Source organism: Etheostoma spectabile, chromosome 21, assembly GCF_008692095.1.
Source record: "Etheostoma spectabile isolate EspeVRDwgs_2016 chromosome 21, UIUC_Espe_1.0, whole genome shotgun sequence".
NCBI classification, from domain to species: Eukaryota; Metazoa; Chordata; class Actinopteri; order Perciformes; family Percidae; genus Etheostoma; species Etheostoma spectabile.
Genome location: NC_045753.1, coordinates 20,200,816 through 20,214,346, shown reverse-complemented (window position 1 = coordinate 20,214,346; position 13,531 = coordinate 20,200,816). Strand labels below are relative to the sequence as shown.

Sequence of the window (13,531 nt, the reverse complement as noted above, 5' to 3'; positions counted from 1 at the left end):
GCAGCAGTTACTTTAACAGATAGCTAAACATTTACCCGCTCAACTGGGCGATCCTTTTAATTGAGACACATTATCTGCTTTCCCGAGCGAATTATTTTAATTTAATTATTTTAATTATTATATAATTGAGTTGTCGTTTAGATTTAATAAGAAGAAGCTAAATTACAGTGTTTTTCTACAACATATTACAGATACAGATTACAAATCAGCTGTAATGTCTTCCTCACAAATGTTATTTTGTCTTCACAGATTGACTGCTTTCTTCAGCAATGTCTCGTTTCTTTGCCACCGGGTCTGACAGCGAGTCAGAGGAGTCCTCATCTGCCGATGAGCTCACCCCTAAAGCACCCGGAGGAAATTTCAAGCAGTCAGTAGTATACCTTACAATAAATCTTTCATCAGGACTCAATTTCCACTTTTTGCAGTAGTCTGACACATTTCATATTGTTTTTGCAGGTCGTTGCTTATTAGTGATGATGAGGAGGACACTAAGAGAGTGGTGCGCAGCGCCAAAGACAAAAGGTTGGTGTATCTTTTTAAGCAGCGTGTCTTTAAAAACTGTACATGTTCTCCAATTAAGTTTTGTTTTGAATGCATTACTTCTTATATCTTAGGTTTGAGGAGTTGACCAACCTCATCAAGACTATCCGAAATGCTATGAAGATTCGTGACATGGCCAAATGTCTAGAAGAGTTTGAGCAGTTATGTCGAGCTTTCCTCAAAAGCAAGACTATAGTGGACAAAGAGGGTGTTCCTGCTTTCTATATCCGTCTTCTGGCTGACCTGGAGGACTACCTGAACCAGGTCAGTAGCCCAGAGCAGTCTGATATGATACTTTTCCCAGTCCACACATTTCCTTTGCAATAGAAATAATGCACAATTTTTTCTTTTTCTTTTCAGCTTTGGGAGGACAAAGAGGGCAAGAAGAAGATGAACAAAAACAATGCAAAAGCCCTCAGTACTTTACGTCAGAAGATCCGCAAGTACAACAGAGATTACGAAACAGAAGTAGCTGCATACAAGGAGGTAAATTAGGACTTTTTCTTTTAGGCTGTACTGGGCACCTTCCGTGTGTGAATGCGTGTAACTGAAAGTGGATCTGTTAGTAGCTTAGATAAATCTCAATGTCTTTTCTCTGTTAGAACCCACAGGAGTCTGCTGATGAAGAAGAGGAGAAGGAGGCAGGGGGTTCTGGTAAGCTTGCTCTTTATGCATGTTTTTGTGTTAAATCACAACCTTTCTGTAAAACGTATAACAAATTGAATTGGCTGTGTTCATCCCAACATCAGAGTAATTGGGTGCACTATATTTACATAGAAAAGGTGTGATGCTTCTCTGGGTACATCTGACCGCATTTAGTTTTTTTACCTCCAAATGTCACTAATAGAAAGTCTTCATTTACACCGAGATAAACTCGTATTTGCCACAAAGTCATCATCATGCACAACTTCTTGTCATTCGGTGCTAAATGCTGTTGCAAACAAAAAAATGATGCGTGCGTCTAGATCACAGGTGAACATCTGAATGTTAAGATATCATATTGAGTGCAATCATCACTTCTAAAATTCATCCTAATTATTTTTTTTTTTTAATATATACAAGACTCATCTTCTGATAGTGAGGGAGAGGTCGGTGAAGATGGAGTGTCAGCCAAGGCATTCTTAAAGAAAAAGCCTGAGGCTGCTCCAGAGGCCAGCAAGTTCCTCAAGACTGCGGGGGTAAGAGGCCAGAATGCCATATTAGATTGTAATACAGAGGGGAAAACTAAATTTAATGGAAGCTAATGTGCTGGAGTTTTTTTCCCTTGACAGGATGAGTCCTCTGCAAGTGATGATGATGATGACGATGATGAAGACTGGGGCTCAGACACTGTAGACAGTGGCAGTGAGAGCTCAGATGAAGGGGAAGGGAAGAACTCTGCTTCCCTGGCTCTGGTCTTCCTCAAGAAGTGAGTCTCCCTCTCTGCTTAATTTGTTTTAGGGTTACTACTAAAGGTATTTCTACATTTTTAAAATGTGAACAATACTTGATACAGCGGCACAAAGCAACATTACATGGATTCTTTCTCCTTTTGTAAATGATGTAGTGCTGAGTATGGATTTGTTTTTCAACAGAAAATAAACTCATCAAAATATGTAAATCAACTCTAGATGTAAGTCACGGTCAAAGTTTATTTCTATAGCACATTTACAAACAGTCACTACTGCCCCAAACTGCTGTACAAATATAGATAACAACATAAGATAAAAGCATAATAACTGGAAAAAAAACCTTCTAAAACAGAATACGCCAAAAACGATAAAAACAGACAACATACAAACTTTACTCAAAATAATAACAGTAAAATGTCACAGCTCAGCTTATGTTAAAAGCCAGTGCAAAAAGATTAGTTTTTAAAAGTGATTTAAAACTCAATAGAGGTAGCTGCTCTAATGTTGAGAGGAAGAGAGTTCCAGAGCTGGTCTTCAGTCTGGATCTGGGACAATCTAAAAGCAACTGGTCAGCAGACCTAAGTGTTCTGACTCGAGTGTGCAAAATCAGCATATCGGATAAATATGATGGTGCCAGACCATTAAGAGTAAAAACAAACAATAAGATCTTCAAATGGATTCTAAATACGACAGGTAGCCAGTCAAAGAAAGTCCATTATGTATTCTTACCACCACACACTGTCTGTCCTCAGGACCCAGGAGGGTGAGAAGTCTGGCGATAAGAAAGTCTCAAAGAAGAAGAAGCTCAAGAAGAAAGAGCGACTGGAGGAGGAGGCTGAGGAGGAGGCAATAGAGGAGGGTGGTGGAGAATGGGAGAAAGTGAAGGGAGGCGCCCCTATGGTCAAGGTAAAGAAGAGATCATGACAAACTTCCTTTTAGATGTACTGCTATTAGGGCTGCACGATTATGGCCAAAATGATGTTCAATATTGAGATCACGAGTAATTATCTCAATTATTTGTTGATTTTAACCAAAACAATTTATTGTCACATAGGCTATTTATAACTGCTCACACATCCATATTATGCTACATTCCTCTTTGTTGTATTCCTGTTCTCTACCGGACGAAATATCAACATGGATTTTGGTACCTCATTACGGTGCAACTTAAATGTCTGCGTTGATCTCTGATGCTCCAAAACAGACGTTGGAGGCAATAGAAACACTGTTGCATGTCACACTAGTAAACACTAATAACACGTTAAACAGCAGGTAACGTTACCGTAAGCTATGGTAGTAACTGGATTAACAGGGCTAAAATGCTAAAAACGGTCTGCCGCTAAAGCTACGGGCCAGGGCTCCGGACTAACTTTTTGCCTTGGTTGCACTGGTGTGCCTAACTTTATTATTTAGGTCCACCAGCTCAAAATTTAGGAGCAACCACATTTTCCTTGCTTCGCCGTTAATGCCACAATTTCAAGGTCACCTTTTTATCATGCTCCATGTCCATTCATTTATTTAACGTAAAGGATTTTAAACATCAAGGTGTAGGTAAATACTTTTTTTTTTTTTAAACACAATTAGTGTGTGTGTGTGTGTGTGTGTGTATAAAAATGGCTTAAAGTCCTTCACTGAGCTAAAACTAACACATTTTAGCAAATAGAAAGTGCTACTGTTTAAATGTGTGTCCCTGACCTGACATTTCATGGATCAAAGTCTTGAAGCTGGTCCCCCCCCTTGCTGTCGCATGCCCCTCACATGGCCACCACCTGTAATTTGGCCTTCTTCCCTTTTGGCCTTGGCTATACCAGCTTGCCACACTCCCTAGCATCAACTCCTCCAAACTCTTTTAGCCCACTAAAATGGGCTAAATATTCAGTTTTAAGTCAGCAGACACTTTTCACAAAGACAGTGTTTCCTTCCCCTTTTAAAAATATACAGCTGCAACACATGTAAATAAAGGTTATCTGAAATAAACAGGATATATTTAAAAATATAATAATCTCTGAGAAAGCTCCTTCACTCGTTTTCAACAACAATAACCGACTGATTAAAAGAGAGAGGAGGAATGCGACGGACTGGAGCGTATGCTACTCACAGAGGGACAGCTGACTCATTATGAATTTGTCCAGCACGGGTCAAATTATGGGTCAGCAGAGTTACAAACGGGAAGTGTCTGGTCTGTCACTGAGCTGCATTTTTATGAACTAGGATCTTCTGGCCTTGGGTCATATCTCTCGCCCAGGTCCAGAAGGCTCCGTCTCACGCACACACATTACTCAACAACCTGAAGTTAGTTGCATTCAGTAACTTCTGACTCATGTTAAAAAAATAAATTAAAAAAAAAACAGGATTACTATTAGATGGAACAAAAGATGGTGCACTCATCCGTATTCTGTATCTTTTAGCACACTTTTACTGCAAGCCCAGAAAAAAAATGTCTCAATCGACAAATAATGTAATTATGTTTTGTGGTGTATTTAATCTGTCAGGAAAAGCCCAAGATGTTTGCCAAGGGCACAGAGATCAACGTACCCGTCGTGGTGAAGAAGCTCAATGAGATTCTGCAAGCAAGAGGCAAAAAGGGCACAGACAGGTAACACTGCATCATTCACTAAAGCTGCACTTAATAGAAAATATGACACACATTATTCCTAATGATGTTCTTTAAATCAGGAAGTGTGTGTATCTCTTAAAATGATGTCCAATAAATAAGTTGCATAGAGAAACATTTTATGGAAGCTCTTATTTACCCTCACAATTCTGTTGTTCCATGTTAGTATAATTAAAATGTTTTGGACTTGTCACACTTACATTATGATGTTTCTTAGTGCAGATAATAGATGCACTCTGATCTTATCCCTACTCCTTTTTCTGTCTTTGACAGGGCTGCCCAGATTGAACTGCTCCATTCTCTGGCAACAATCGCTGCTGAGAATAACTTGGGCCAAGGTATCCTGGTCAAGATTAAGTTCAACATCATTGCCTCCCTGTATGACTACAACCCCAACTTGGCAGCTTTCATGAAGGTTGGAGCCACATTTCTGTTAAAAGTCAAGAGTTTGTACTTGGAAAAGTTAGAATTGGGAATTTGAACAAACAAAATAAAGCCCCAATATGCACGTTTATATATTGAAATAATAGAGCCATTATAATGTCCTGTACTATTTGATTTTATAAATGATCAGATAATGAAACAGCACAAACATAATGTAGACATAAATGTAGGCAAATATGTTTAACTGTAATTGAATCTTTCTCACTTGGTTTCCCTTTAGCCCGATATGTGGAAAAAGTGCCTGGACTGTATAGATGAGCTGCTGGACATCCTCTTTGAACACAACAACATCTTTATTGGGGAGAACATTGCCGAGGACAGTGAGAGTCTGGCCATCTCAGACCAGGTATCCCATCTCCAACTTCACATTTCTGGTATTTTCGGGTGTCCCAGCAACCATGTTTTTGTGTCTGTACATGTATGGTCTGTGTTGTATATTCTGAGATTATTTTATATGGAATTAATGGAAGCATCATCTGTATGTCTTTAGCTAACATGGAAATACCTAACCTTTGCATGCTTTTTTGCTTGTGTCTTATAAGGTAGGATGACACTGCATCAAAAACATATATGTATTGCTTAATTGTGTGGATGTGTTTGTCAGCCATTCAGGGTGCGTGGGTGCATCTTAACGCTTGTAGAGAGGATGGATGAAGAGTTTACCAAGATCATGCAGAACACTGATCCCCACTCACAAGGTGAGCTATACCATAAAACAGACTTAAGATTTCTTTTTTTACTGTCTTTATAGTTTTTTAGATGTGAAAGTCAAATCATAGTAGTATTAGAAAATGACTGCAAGAATCCCTGAAGTGTTTCTGCATCATGTTTGGCCCTCAAGCGGCTCTTCGTAGTCACTCATTGCCCTCTTCTCCACTCTTGTGCAGAATATGTTGACAATCTGAAAGATGAGGGACATGTTTGTGGTATCATTGACCGGCTGCTCGACTACATGGAGACCAAGGGCAGCACAGAGGAGATTTGCCGCATCTACCTACGCAGAATCATGCACACCTACTACAAGTTTGATTATAAGGCTCACCGGCGCAGCCTGGGCCTTCAGGGGGAGACCAAGGTGAGAAAACCACTGGAGTGGTACATCCTGTTTGTGAGACACCTCCCTATATTAGCAAGAAAGAGAACAATGTTTATTTTTCTGAAGGACATCAACAGATTATCAATATAACTCTAACCCTTTTAGATAACAAGGGGATTACAACTATCTAAATACAGAAAATCAGGGTTAGGGTATAGAGATAGATTTGAGTGTGCTAATATGGATACTGTGTCTTGCCATGAGTTAAACAGCGTCCACTGTGAATTTATTTAGGAGTGTGATGTGTGAGAATTTGTGATTCTCTGCCGTCGTTTAGTCCGAGCAGGACCAGGAGGAGAGCGAGGGGGAGGACAGCGCTGTGATCATGGACCGTCTCTGCAAGTTCATCTATGCCAAGGATCGCACCGACCGTATCCGTACCTGCGCTATCCTCTGCCACATCTACCACCACGCTCTGCATTCACGCTGGTACCAGGCCCGCGACCTGATGCTGATGAGCCACCTGCAGGATAACATCCAGCATGCTGACCCGCCCGTACAGGTAGGCAGATGATATTCATTTAGGGTTCAGTTCCCTTGTGTAGCTTTGGGTTTTAAGTACCTATTTTCTCTCTCTTGTCTAGATCCTGTACAACAGAACCATGGTCCAACTTGGCATTTGCGCATTTAGGCAGGGCATGATCAAAGATGCCCACAATGCACTGTTGGACATCCAGTCTTCTGGCCGTGCCAAGGAGCTCCTGGGCCAGGGTTTGCTCATGAGGAACATGCAGGAGAGGAACGCAGAGCAAGAGAAGATTGAAAAGAGAAGACAGGTAAGTCCTACATAGGCAGTAAACACATGACTGAGATTAAGTAAGTTTTTCTTGTTGATAACCTGCTGGGTGTAATTGAGCTTTGCTGAACAAACGACCAAGTTAAGTTTGATGTGACAGATCATTTTGGTCAGACATACTATACACAGGAGCATTGGAGCCATTTGGGGCAAAATCACTGCATTTTAGCCATCTTAGTGGCATGGCTCCAGGGTGGCAATGTCAGCATGTCATTGGGTCTGCCACTTTGTTCCTGGATGGATTTCCATGACATTTTGTAAAGAAATTCATTGTCTCTAGATGATGAATCTTAATGGCTTAATGTTTGTTTAGTGCCACCATGAAGTTAACATTCGCAAGTACTGTTTTCCAAATATTGGGAAAAACAGTCCTGATGTGAGGTTGTGCAGAAGTTGACTACATAACAATGCTTTGACCTCAATCACAGGTGCCATTCCACATGCACATCAACCTGGAGCTGCTGGAGTGTGTGTACCTGGTGTCAGCCATGCTGCTGGAAATTCCCTACATGGCCGCACATGAGTTTGACGCCCGCCGCAGGATGATCAGCAAGCAGTTTCATCACCAGCTCAGGGTGGGAGAGAGACAGCCACTTCTGGGTACGCAGCATGTCCCCTAACAACTCTCTACATCAGGATGTTTAATCCCTAGAAAAAGCAGAGAGAATAACTGTAGCTCTCCTTGTCCTCCAGGACCCCCAGAGAGCATGAGGGAGCACGTGGTGGCAGCCAGCAAGGCCATGAAGATGGGAGACTGGCGTACCTGCCACTCATTCATCATCAATGAGAAGATGAACAGTAAAGTCTGGGACCTGTTTCCTGAGACGCAGCGAGTACGCGAGATGCTTGTCAGGTACGCATACACCTTTCTCATTCATCAGTAAATTTAGTTTTAAATGTTAATCATTTTATCCTGTCAAGTTGTTGTGATCAAAATAGTGTGACAGGTTATGTGTTAAAAGATATGTTTTAATGGTTTAAGAGAATTTAAACCTGGTTTGCTTTATATATGTAATTTTGAATGAATTATGAATTTCTTGATTGTGTTTACTTTTTATAGGAAGATCCAAGAGGAGTCCCTGAGGACTTATCTGTTCACATACAGCAGTGTATACGACTCCATCAGGTAAGCACAAAATACTAGCGCCAGTCACTACTAAAGCACTGTTTTTTGTGTTTTTAGCTTTCAGGTGAATCCTCAGTTTGTATCCACTTAGACCAGAAATAGGGCTGCACAATATGAAATGCAAATATGGTGATAACTATATTACTTTCTGGGGCCCCAGTTATTTGATAAATCCAGTATACTACACATCCTGATCAAGTTCCCTTGGCCTTTTGGAATTAAAATAGCCCCACATCATCACATCATCCTTTACCATACCTAGAGATAGGCATGGAGAACCTTCCATAGGATCATCTCTAAATGCAAACCAGCTATTAGACTAACTGAAATAACACCATACCTATCTCTAGGTATGGTGAAGGGTAGGTGATGATATGGGGTTAGTTTGAATCCAAAGGTCAAGGGAACTTTATCAGGATGAATCCTGGATCCATGAAATACCTGGCCTTTAAAATGTGCCTGCCTCTATGGGAATGTAACATAGGGGTGTGTATACTTATGCCCCTGTATTTTCAGGAAGAACATTTATTTATGTACAATACATTATTCATTCACAAAGAAAATTGATGTCCTTCAAAGGTGGATTTTCCTAAACAGATTTTGAATTAAGGCATTAAGATCAATTTCCAAAAGATGTGCAAACTTTCTCAAGCCACTGTGTGTATATATCTCTATCTGTCCTCCAGCATGGGGACACTATCTGAGATGTTTGAGTTGGAGATACCCACAGTTCACAGCATCATCAGCAAGATGATCATCAACGAGGAGCTGATGGTAAGTTGCATGGCTTCTCTGTTCTGTTGGAGTGAATATTAATCAGTGTAGATGGAACACAATGTTGTTGAACTTCTTTTGCATTTGTACATGTACATTTTTTAGTTTTCTCAATTAAAGTGTTCTAAATGTTTTCTATGCTCTTGCCACAGGCATCACTGGACCAGCCCACACAGACGGTGGTAATGCACCGCACAGAGCCCACCTCCCTGCAGAACATGGCCCTGCAGCTGGCTGAGAAACTTGGCAGCTTGGTGGAGAATAACGAGCGTGTCTTTGACCTCAAGCAAGGTGTCTATGGAGGCTACTTCAACAGAGGTGAGTTTGGACAACATGCTTCACTCTATGCAATATATACCATGCATGTTTCTGCACGCTACAGCTTGTTACATCCCTGGAACATCTATCATGCTCTCTTTGGTATTATAGGTGGAAAAGGGCATTCTTGGAAACAATGATAACGGTTGTTTTTTGCATTACAGATCAGAAAGGTGGCTACCAACAGAACAAATCTTACAACAGAGGTATGTTAAGTCACACTGAGGTTAAACTTTGGATACAAAAAAAATAACATTTCTGACCGCAGGAAGACCTTTCCAAGCCTATATGCCTCTGATCTTTTTCATGTGTGCTTTATCATTGCCGCTTTTAACCATGTTGGTTACTGAGTTTTTGTATATAATTAGTAATTAAAATGTAATGCATTAAATTGTAAAGGTAATGGTCAGGTTATGTCCAAACAGAACTAGATCCTATGCTGCGTTCAGACTGCTCACATCACTGCCTTTATTGCTGACGCAAGAAGGTTTTAAAACACTATATGGGTAAAAAAATGACACACAAGCACTATTAGCTGAATGTTTCCGCAACAACAGCGTGCTCTCTCTCTCGCTCTCTCTCTCCCATGAAACAAAGCTGCCTTCAAGTGCAGTCGTAAATGTCGAAATCCATAAGCAATCTGACGGAAAACCGTATTTGTGAAATATAAAGTCTACTTGTGCTTCGTCGGGGGAACACCACAGGGTGTCACATTGACACTCCCCCCGCCGCACCACCCTGCAGAAAATCGCCGGGTCGCTTTTTTTGGTATGAATGCCGATTAAGCCACCTACGCAACATAAAAGGCAAAAGCCAGAACAGGGTTGGGCTGGGCAACGACGACAGCCGCAGTCAGGTCATTTTGTGTGAGAAACCCATAGACTGTGATTATTTTATAAATGTTCATTTTAAAAAAGAAATATTTTTTATTCACTTTATTTACAGCATATGGTTAAATTGTACAATGCGTTCAATTAAAAAAGAATGCCCTGGCAATTGCCATTGAAACCATCTGGTGACAAAACTGCACAAATAGTTTGGATGCATGAAACATTTTCTCCCCATAAATAAGGAAAACATAACGTGGTCAGAGAGCTACGGTGCCACGAGAGGTCCCAATCATATATTAGGTTGGTCAAGAATCAGTTTGATGTTGTCTTCCTATCTCATTGGTTGCGCTTTGAAGGGTCAGCGACAGGGACGTTGGAACTATATTCTTTTTTTATGATTTAAATTCTGTCATGTGGATACTTGTAGATAATCATGTTTTCTTCTTTGCATGTTCACAGATCAGAAAGGTGGATACCAGCAGAATAAGGGAGGCTATAATCGAGGGGGCTACAGAAATCAAAACCATCAAAGCAACTACTGAGCTTGTTGGATGTGGTTTTCAGTCTCACTCTCTGAGCTGGTCTTCATTCCATAACAATAACCACCTGAGTTTCTGTGCTTGACATTTGGCTATTGTGCTATTCTCCATCATTTGACGCAAAACAGCTGAAAGTTATAGAAGTACAAGCCCTTCCCAAAGCAACTGCACAGTGTAGTATTTCAGTACGGCCAACGTCTTTTGATAAACGTGAGAGTTTTTAAGTTTAGTACTGCTAATTGAAAAATTGTATAACAATGGCATTGCAGGGTTGCTGGCTTGTGGCAGTGCAGTCGGGTGACAGACATGTCAAGTATTGTTGACCCACTTCTCAAATAAACAACAATGAAACTGCATGTTTACGCCCTCTTCTTGTTTTAATATCAATTCTATTCAGGCAAAATCAAAGCATGAAACCAAACCAGGTAATGTAAATGCTGCCTCCTCCACTCTAAACTCCATTTCTGTGAAAAGCATTAAGATACGATCTGTTAATGGTTGTTGGGCGGAGTTTGTGTGTTAGTTAACCTATGAGTTAAAATTAAAAGTATCAACTTGCAGAAAACGGAAGGCTATCCTCCTGACATGGGTCTTCCATAACCTTAATATGTCTGTTTTTACTGTTAGAGACTCGGGCTGCTCCCTGTGATCACGTCCTGATTCTTGATATCAGGATATTTCTCTAAACAATGAAGCTGACATAAAGGAGCAGAGTTTTAGTTGATTTAAGAAGAAAAAAACTTGCCTAATTATGTGAAATGTGAAAACCTATCCAATTGCTTAACATAAATATACTATGAGTTAACAATGTGGAATATTCCATGGCCAGACATAAAGCTACACATAGCTGATTCTCAAGGCTGCCCGCACCCAGTTAAAGGATTTCACCCAGAATGGGTTGGCGTGAGCCATGTAATATTACAAGTTGTGTATTGTACTCAGAACCCAGAATGCTTTGGGTTATTTTCTTTGAATTTTGCTTCACTGGTAATGTATTTATGATATTGATATTCCTGGGTCTGATCAGCCAGTCAGTGAGACTCTGGCGAAGACTAAGCAAAATATCTCTGTTACTGAGTTGCGTCCACTGTCTCTCTCTGTTTCTAATTATGTGTTGCTGTTGTTTGCCAACTTGTTTCTTATTACATAGATAGTTTACTTTGTGCTACTGATGACTTTGACAGCAGAAAACATGCATGGTCATTGTAAGGTTTAACTGTCAGTTTCTACGAACAAGTTTTAAGAACATTTTTAATGTCTAATTTTAGACAGTTTTGTAAGATGTAGGTGATCACTCAATTAACAGTTTTCCCATATTGTTAGTGATTACCAGAAGTTAAGAGGTCTGCTATGTTATCAGCGGTCAAAATCCAAATAAGTATTACAGACATAGATTATATGTAGTTTAATACTATGAAACATTGACAGTTTTAAAGTACAGCAGCAATATTAGTATTTGAACAATGTCCATCAAACTTAACATGGTTGCTCTTAATGGGCCTCGTTAACCAAATGTTCTTAAGAACAAATGTGCTCTTAAACCCCAATTACGCAGCTTTGATGAAAGATTCTGGCATTCCCAAATATTTTCTTATTTGGGATTTGTTCATAAGAACAGAATCTGTGCACACTCAAGAGCCCCCTACATTATTTAGAGCTGGCAAGTTTGTGCAAATCAAGTAGCTGTACCGTTTTTGTCCTTTCTAAATTTAAATGTAACATTTCTCTCCATTTTTTTAACATACACTACCGGTCAAAAGTTTGGGGTCACTTGGAAATTTCCATTGCACTCCATTATAGACAGAATACCAGCTGAGATCAGTTGCATTGTTTTTTAACCCAGGGCAGCAGATTTCAGATTAGATTATGTGCTTACATCATTGCAAAAGGGGTCTCCAATGTTTTCTCATTAGTTTTTTAAAATGATATCAGATTAGTGAACACAATTAGCCTTTGGGACATGGGATGAATGGTTGCTAAGAATGAGCATTGTAGATATTGCATTAAAGATCAGCCCCCCCACTCAGATCAGCTGGTGTTCTGTCTATAATGGAGTGCAATGGAAATTTGTAAGTGACCCCAAACCTTTGACCGGTAGTGTATTTTCATTAATTTACACAATTACACACTTGTTGGTTTTAATAAATACACATTACTGCTCATTTGTAAAGCACTTTGAATTGCCGTTGTGTGTGTATATATATAAATAAACTTGTTTCACTTTAATTTACATCAATTATGTTAATGTGCCATCCAGTAATAAGTGATTGATCACCCCATTTATACACTAAGAGTATCTTCTATGTTTTGAAATGTTTTTTTTGCCTCAGATTTCAGATCAAACCATTTCTTTTCTACTTCATGAGCTCTGCGCCCTTCTCCAGATTCACTGCATAAATGCATCGGATTTATTTGCCGCTTAGTATGCACTGCTGACGCCACTAAATACCATGTCTCGTTTTTCGAAGACATTGGGATTCAGCAGGTGTGTTCATCAAGAACACACCTGCGAACAATTTTACTGTTTAAGAACACATCATGAATCAGATGTAGACTTTTCTTGGGGACTGTTTTTTAAAGACTTTTTTGGGGGGGCTTTTGCCCTTTATAAGTGATAGTGGATAGAAAGGAAAGGGGGCGATGACACCCAGGAAAGGCCACTGATTTGAACCCGGGCCGCTGCAGGACACAGCCTACGCGGGGCTCTAGAACACTCTTACTGGGTGAGCTAGAGGCCAAGAACATATATAAGAAAACTTAGGAAGATATTGGTGAATGAGGCCCATTGTTCTCAGATTTCATTACATCATTAAGTCTTCACAACTATTGCAAGTTTTCATGCTTAATTTAAATTCACTTTAATTCTTCATTAGCATACAGTAGGCTAGGACTTTCAAAACAACCCAAGAAATAGGTGAGTGTGCATGGATTGTAACATTCTTTTATTCAAATGGCCAACAGTGTTTCCATGTTGGTCTCTTATTGCTCCATCGTTTCCTGATTGGGAACCTTGACATGAGTGTGTCCAGTGGTTCAGCACCAATGCCTCTTCTTTATCCCCCC

At 40.0% G+C, this 13,531-nt stretch overlaps 2 protein-coding genes across 4 annotated transcripts in view; one reads left to right on the top strand and one right to left on the bottom strand.

Moving 5' to 3' along the window:
- The window catches only part of eif3c (eukaryotic translation initiation factor 3, subunit C), an 11,584-nt gene extending 760 nt beyond the window's left edge, over nucleotides 1-10,824 (top strand). For both annotated transcript variants that reach the window (XM_032502434.1, XM_032502435.1), the window contains exons 2-23: nucleotides 250-367; nucleotides 457-522; nucleotides 615-804; nucleotides 901-1,026; nucleotides 1,143-1,194; nucleotides 1,603-1,718; nucleotides 1,812-1,948; nucleotides 2,684-2,837; nucleotides 4,424-4,527; nucleotides 4,819-4,960; nucleotides 5,210-5,335; nucleotides 5,594-5,687; nucleotides 5,877-6,064; nucleotides 6,363-6,587; nucleotides 6,670-6,861; nucleotides 7,310-7,481; nucleotides 7,575-7,734; nucleotides 7,942-8,007; nucleotides 8,694-8,781; nucleotides 8,934-9,099; nucleotides 9,264-9,305; nucleotides 10,389-10,824. In XM_032502434.1, coding sequence (XP_032358325.1) covers nucleotides 270-367; nucleotides 457-522; nucleotides 615-804; nucleotides 901-1,026; nucleotides 1,143-1,194; nucleotides 1,603-1,718; nucleotides 1,812-1,948; nucleotides 2,684-2,837; nucleotides 4,424-4,527; nucleotides 4,819-4,960; nucleotides 5,210-5,335; nucleotides 5,594-5,687; nucleotides 5,877-6,064; nucleotides 6,363-6,587; nucleotides 6,670-6,861; nucleotides 7,310-7,481; nucleotides 7,575-7,734; nucleotides 7,942-8,007; nucleotides 8,694-8,781; nucleotides 8,934-9,099; nucleotides 9,264-9,305; nucleotides 10,389-10,471 — 2,787 coding nt within the window. In that variant the 5' untranslated portion in view covers nucleotides 250-269 and the 3' untranslated portion in view covers nucleotides 10,472-10,824. The remainder of the gene's footprint in view (nucleotides 1-249; nucleotides 368-456; nucleotides 523-614; nucleotides 805-900; nucleotides 1,027-1,142; nucleotides 1,195-1,602; nucleotides 1,719-1,811; nucleotides 1,949-2,683; nucleotides 2,838-4,423; nucleotides 4,528-4,818; nucleotides 4,961-5,209; nucleotides 5,336-5,593; nucleotides 5,688-5,876; nucleotides 6,065-6,362; nucleotides 6,588-6,669; nucleotides 6,862-7,309; nucleotides 7,482-7,574; nucleotides 7,735-7,941; nucleotides 8,008-8,693; nucleotides 8,782-8,933; nucleotides 9,100-9,263; nucleotides 9,306-10,388) is intronic.
- prodh2 (proline dehydrogenase 2) overlaps nucleotides 1-13,531 on the bottom strand; it is a 25,015-nt gene that overhangs the window by 6,266 nt on the left and 5,218 nt on the right. The window lies entirely within an intron of this gene.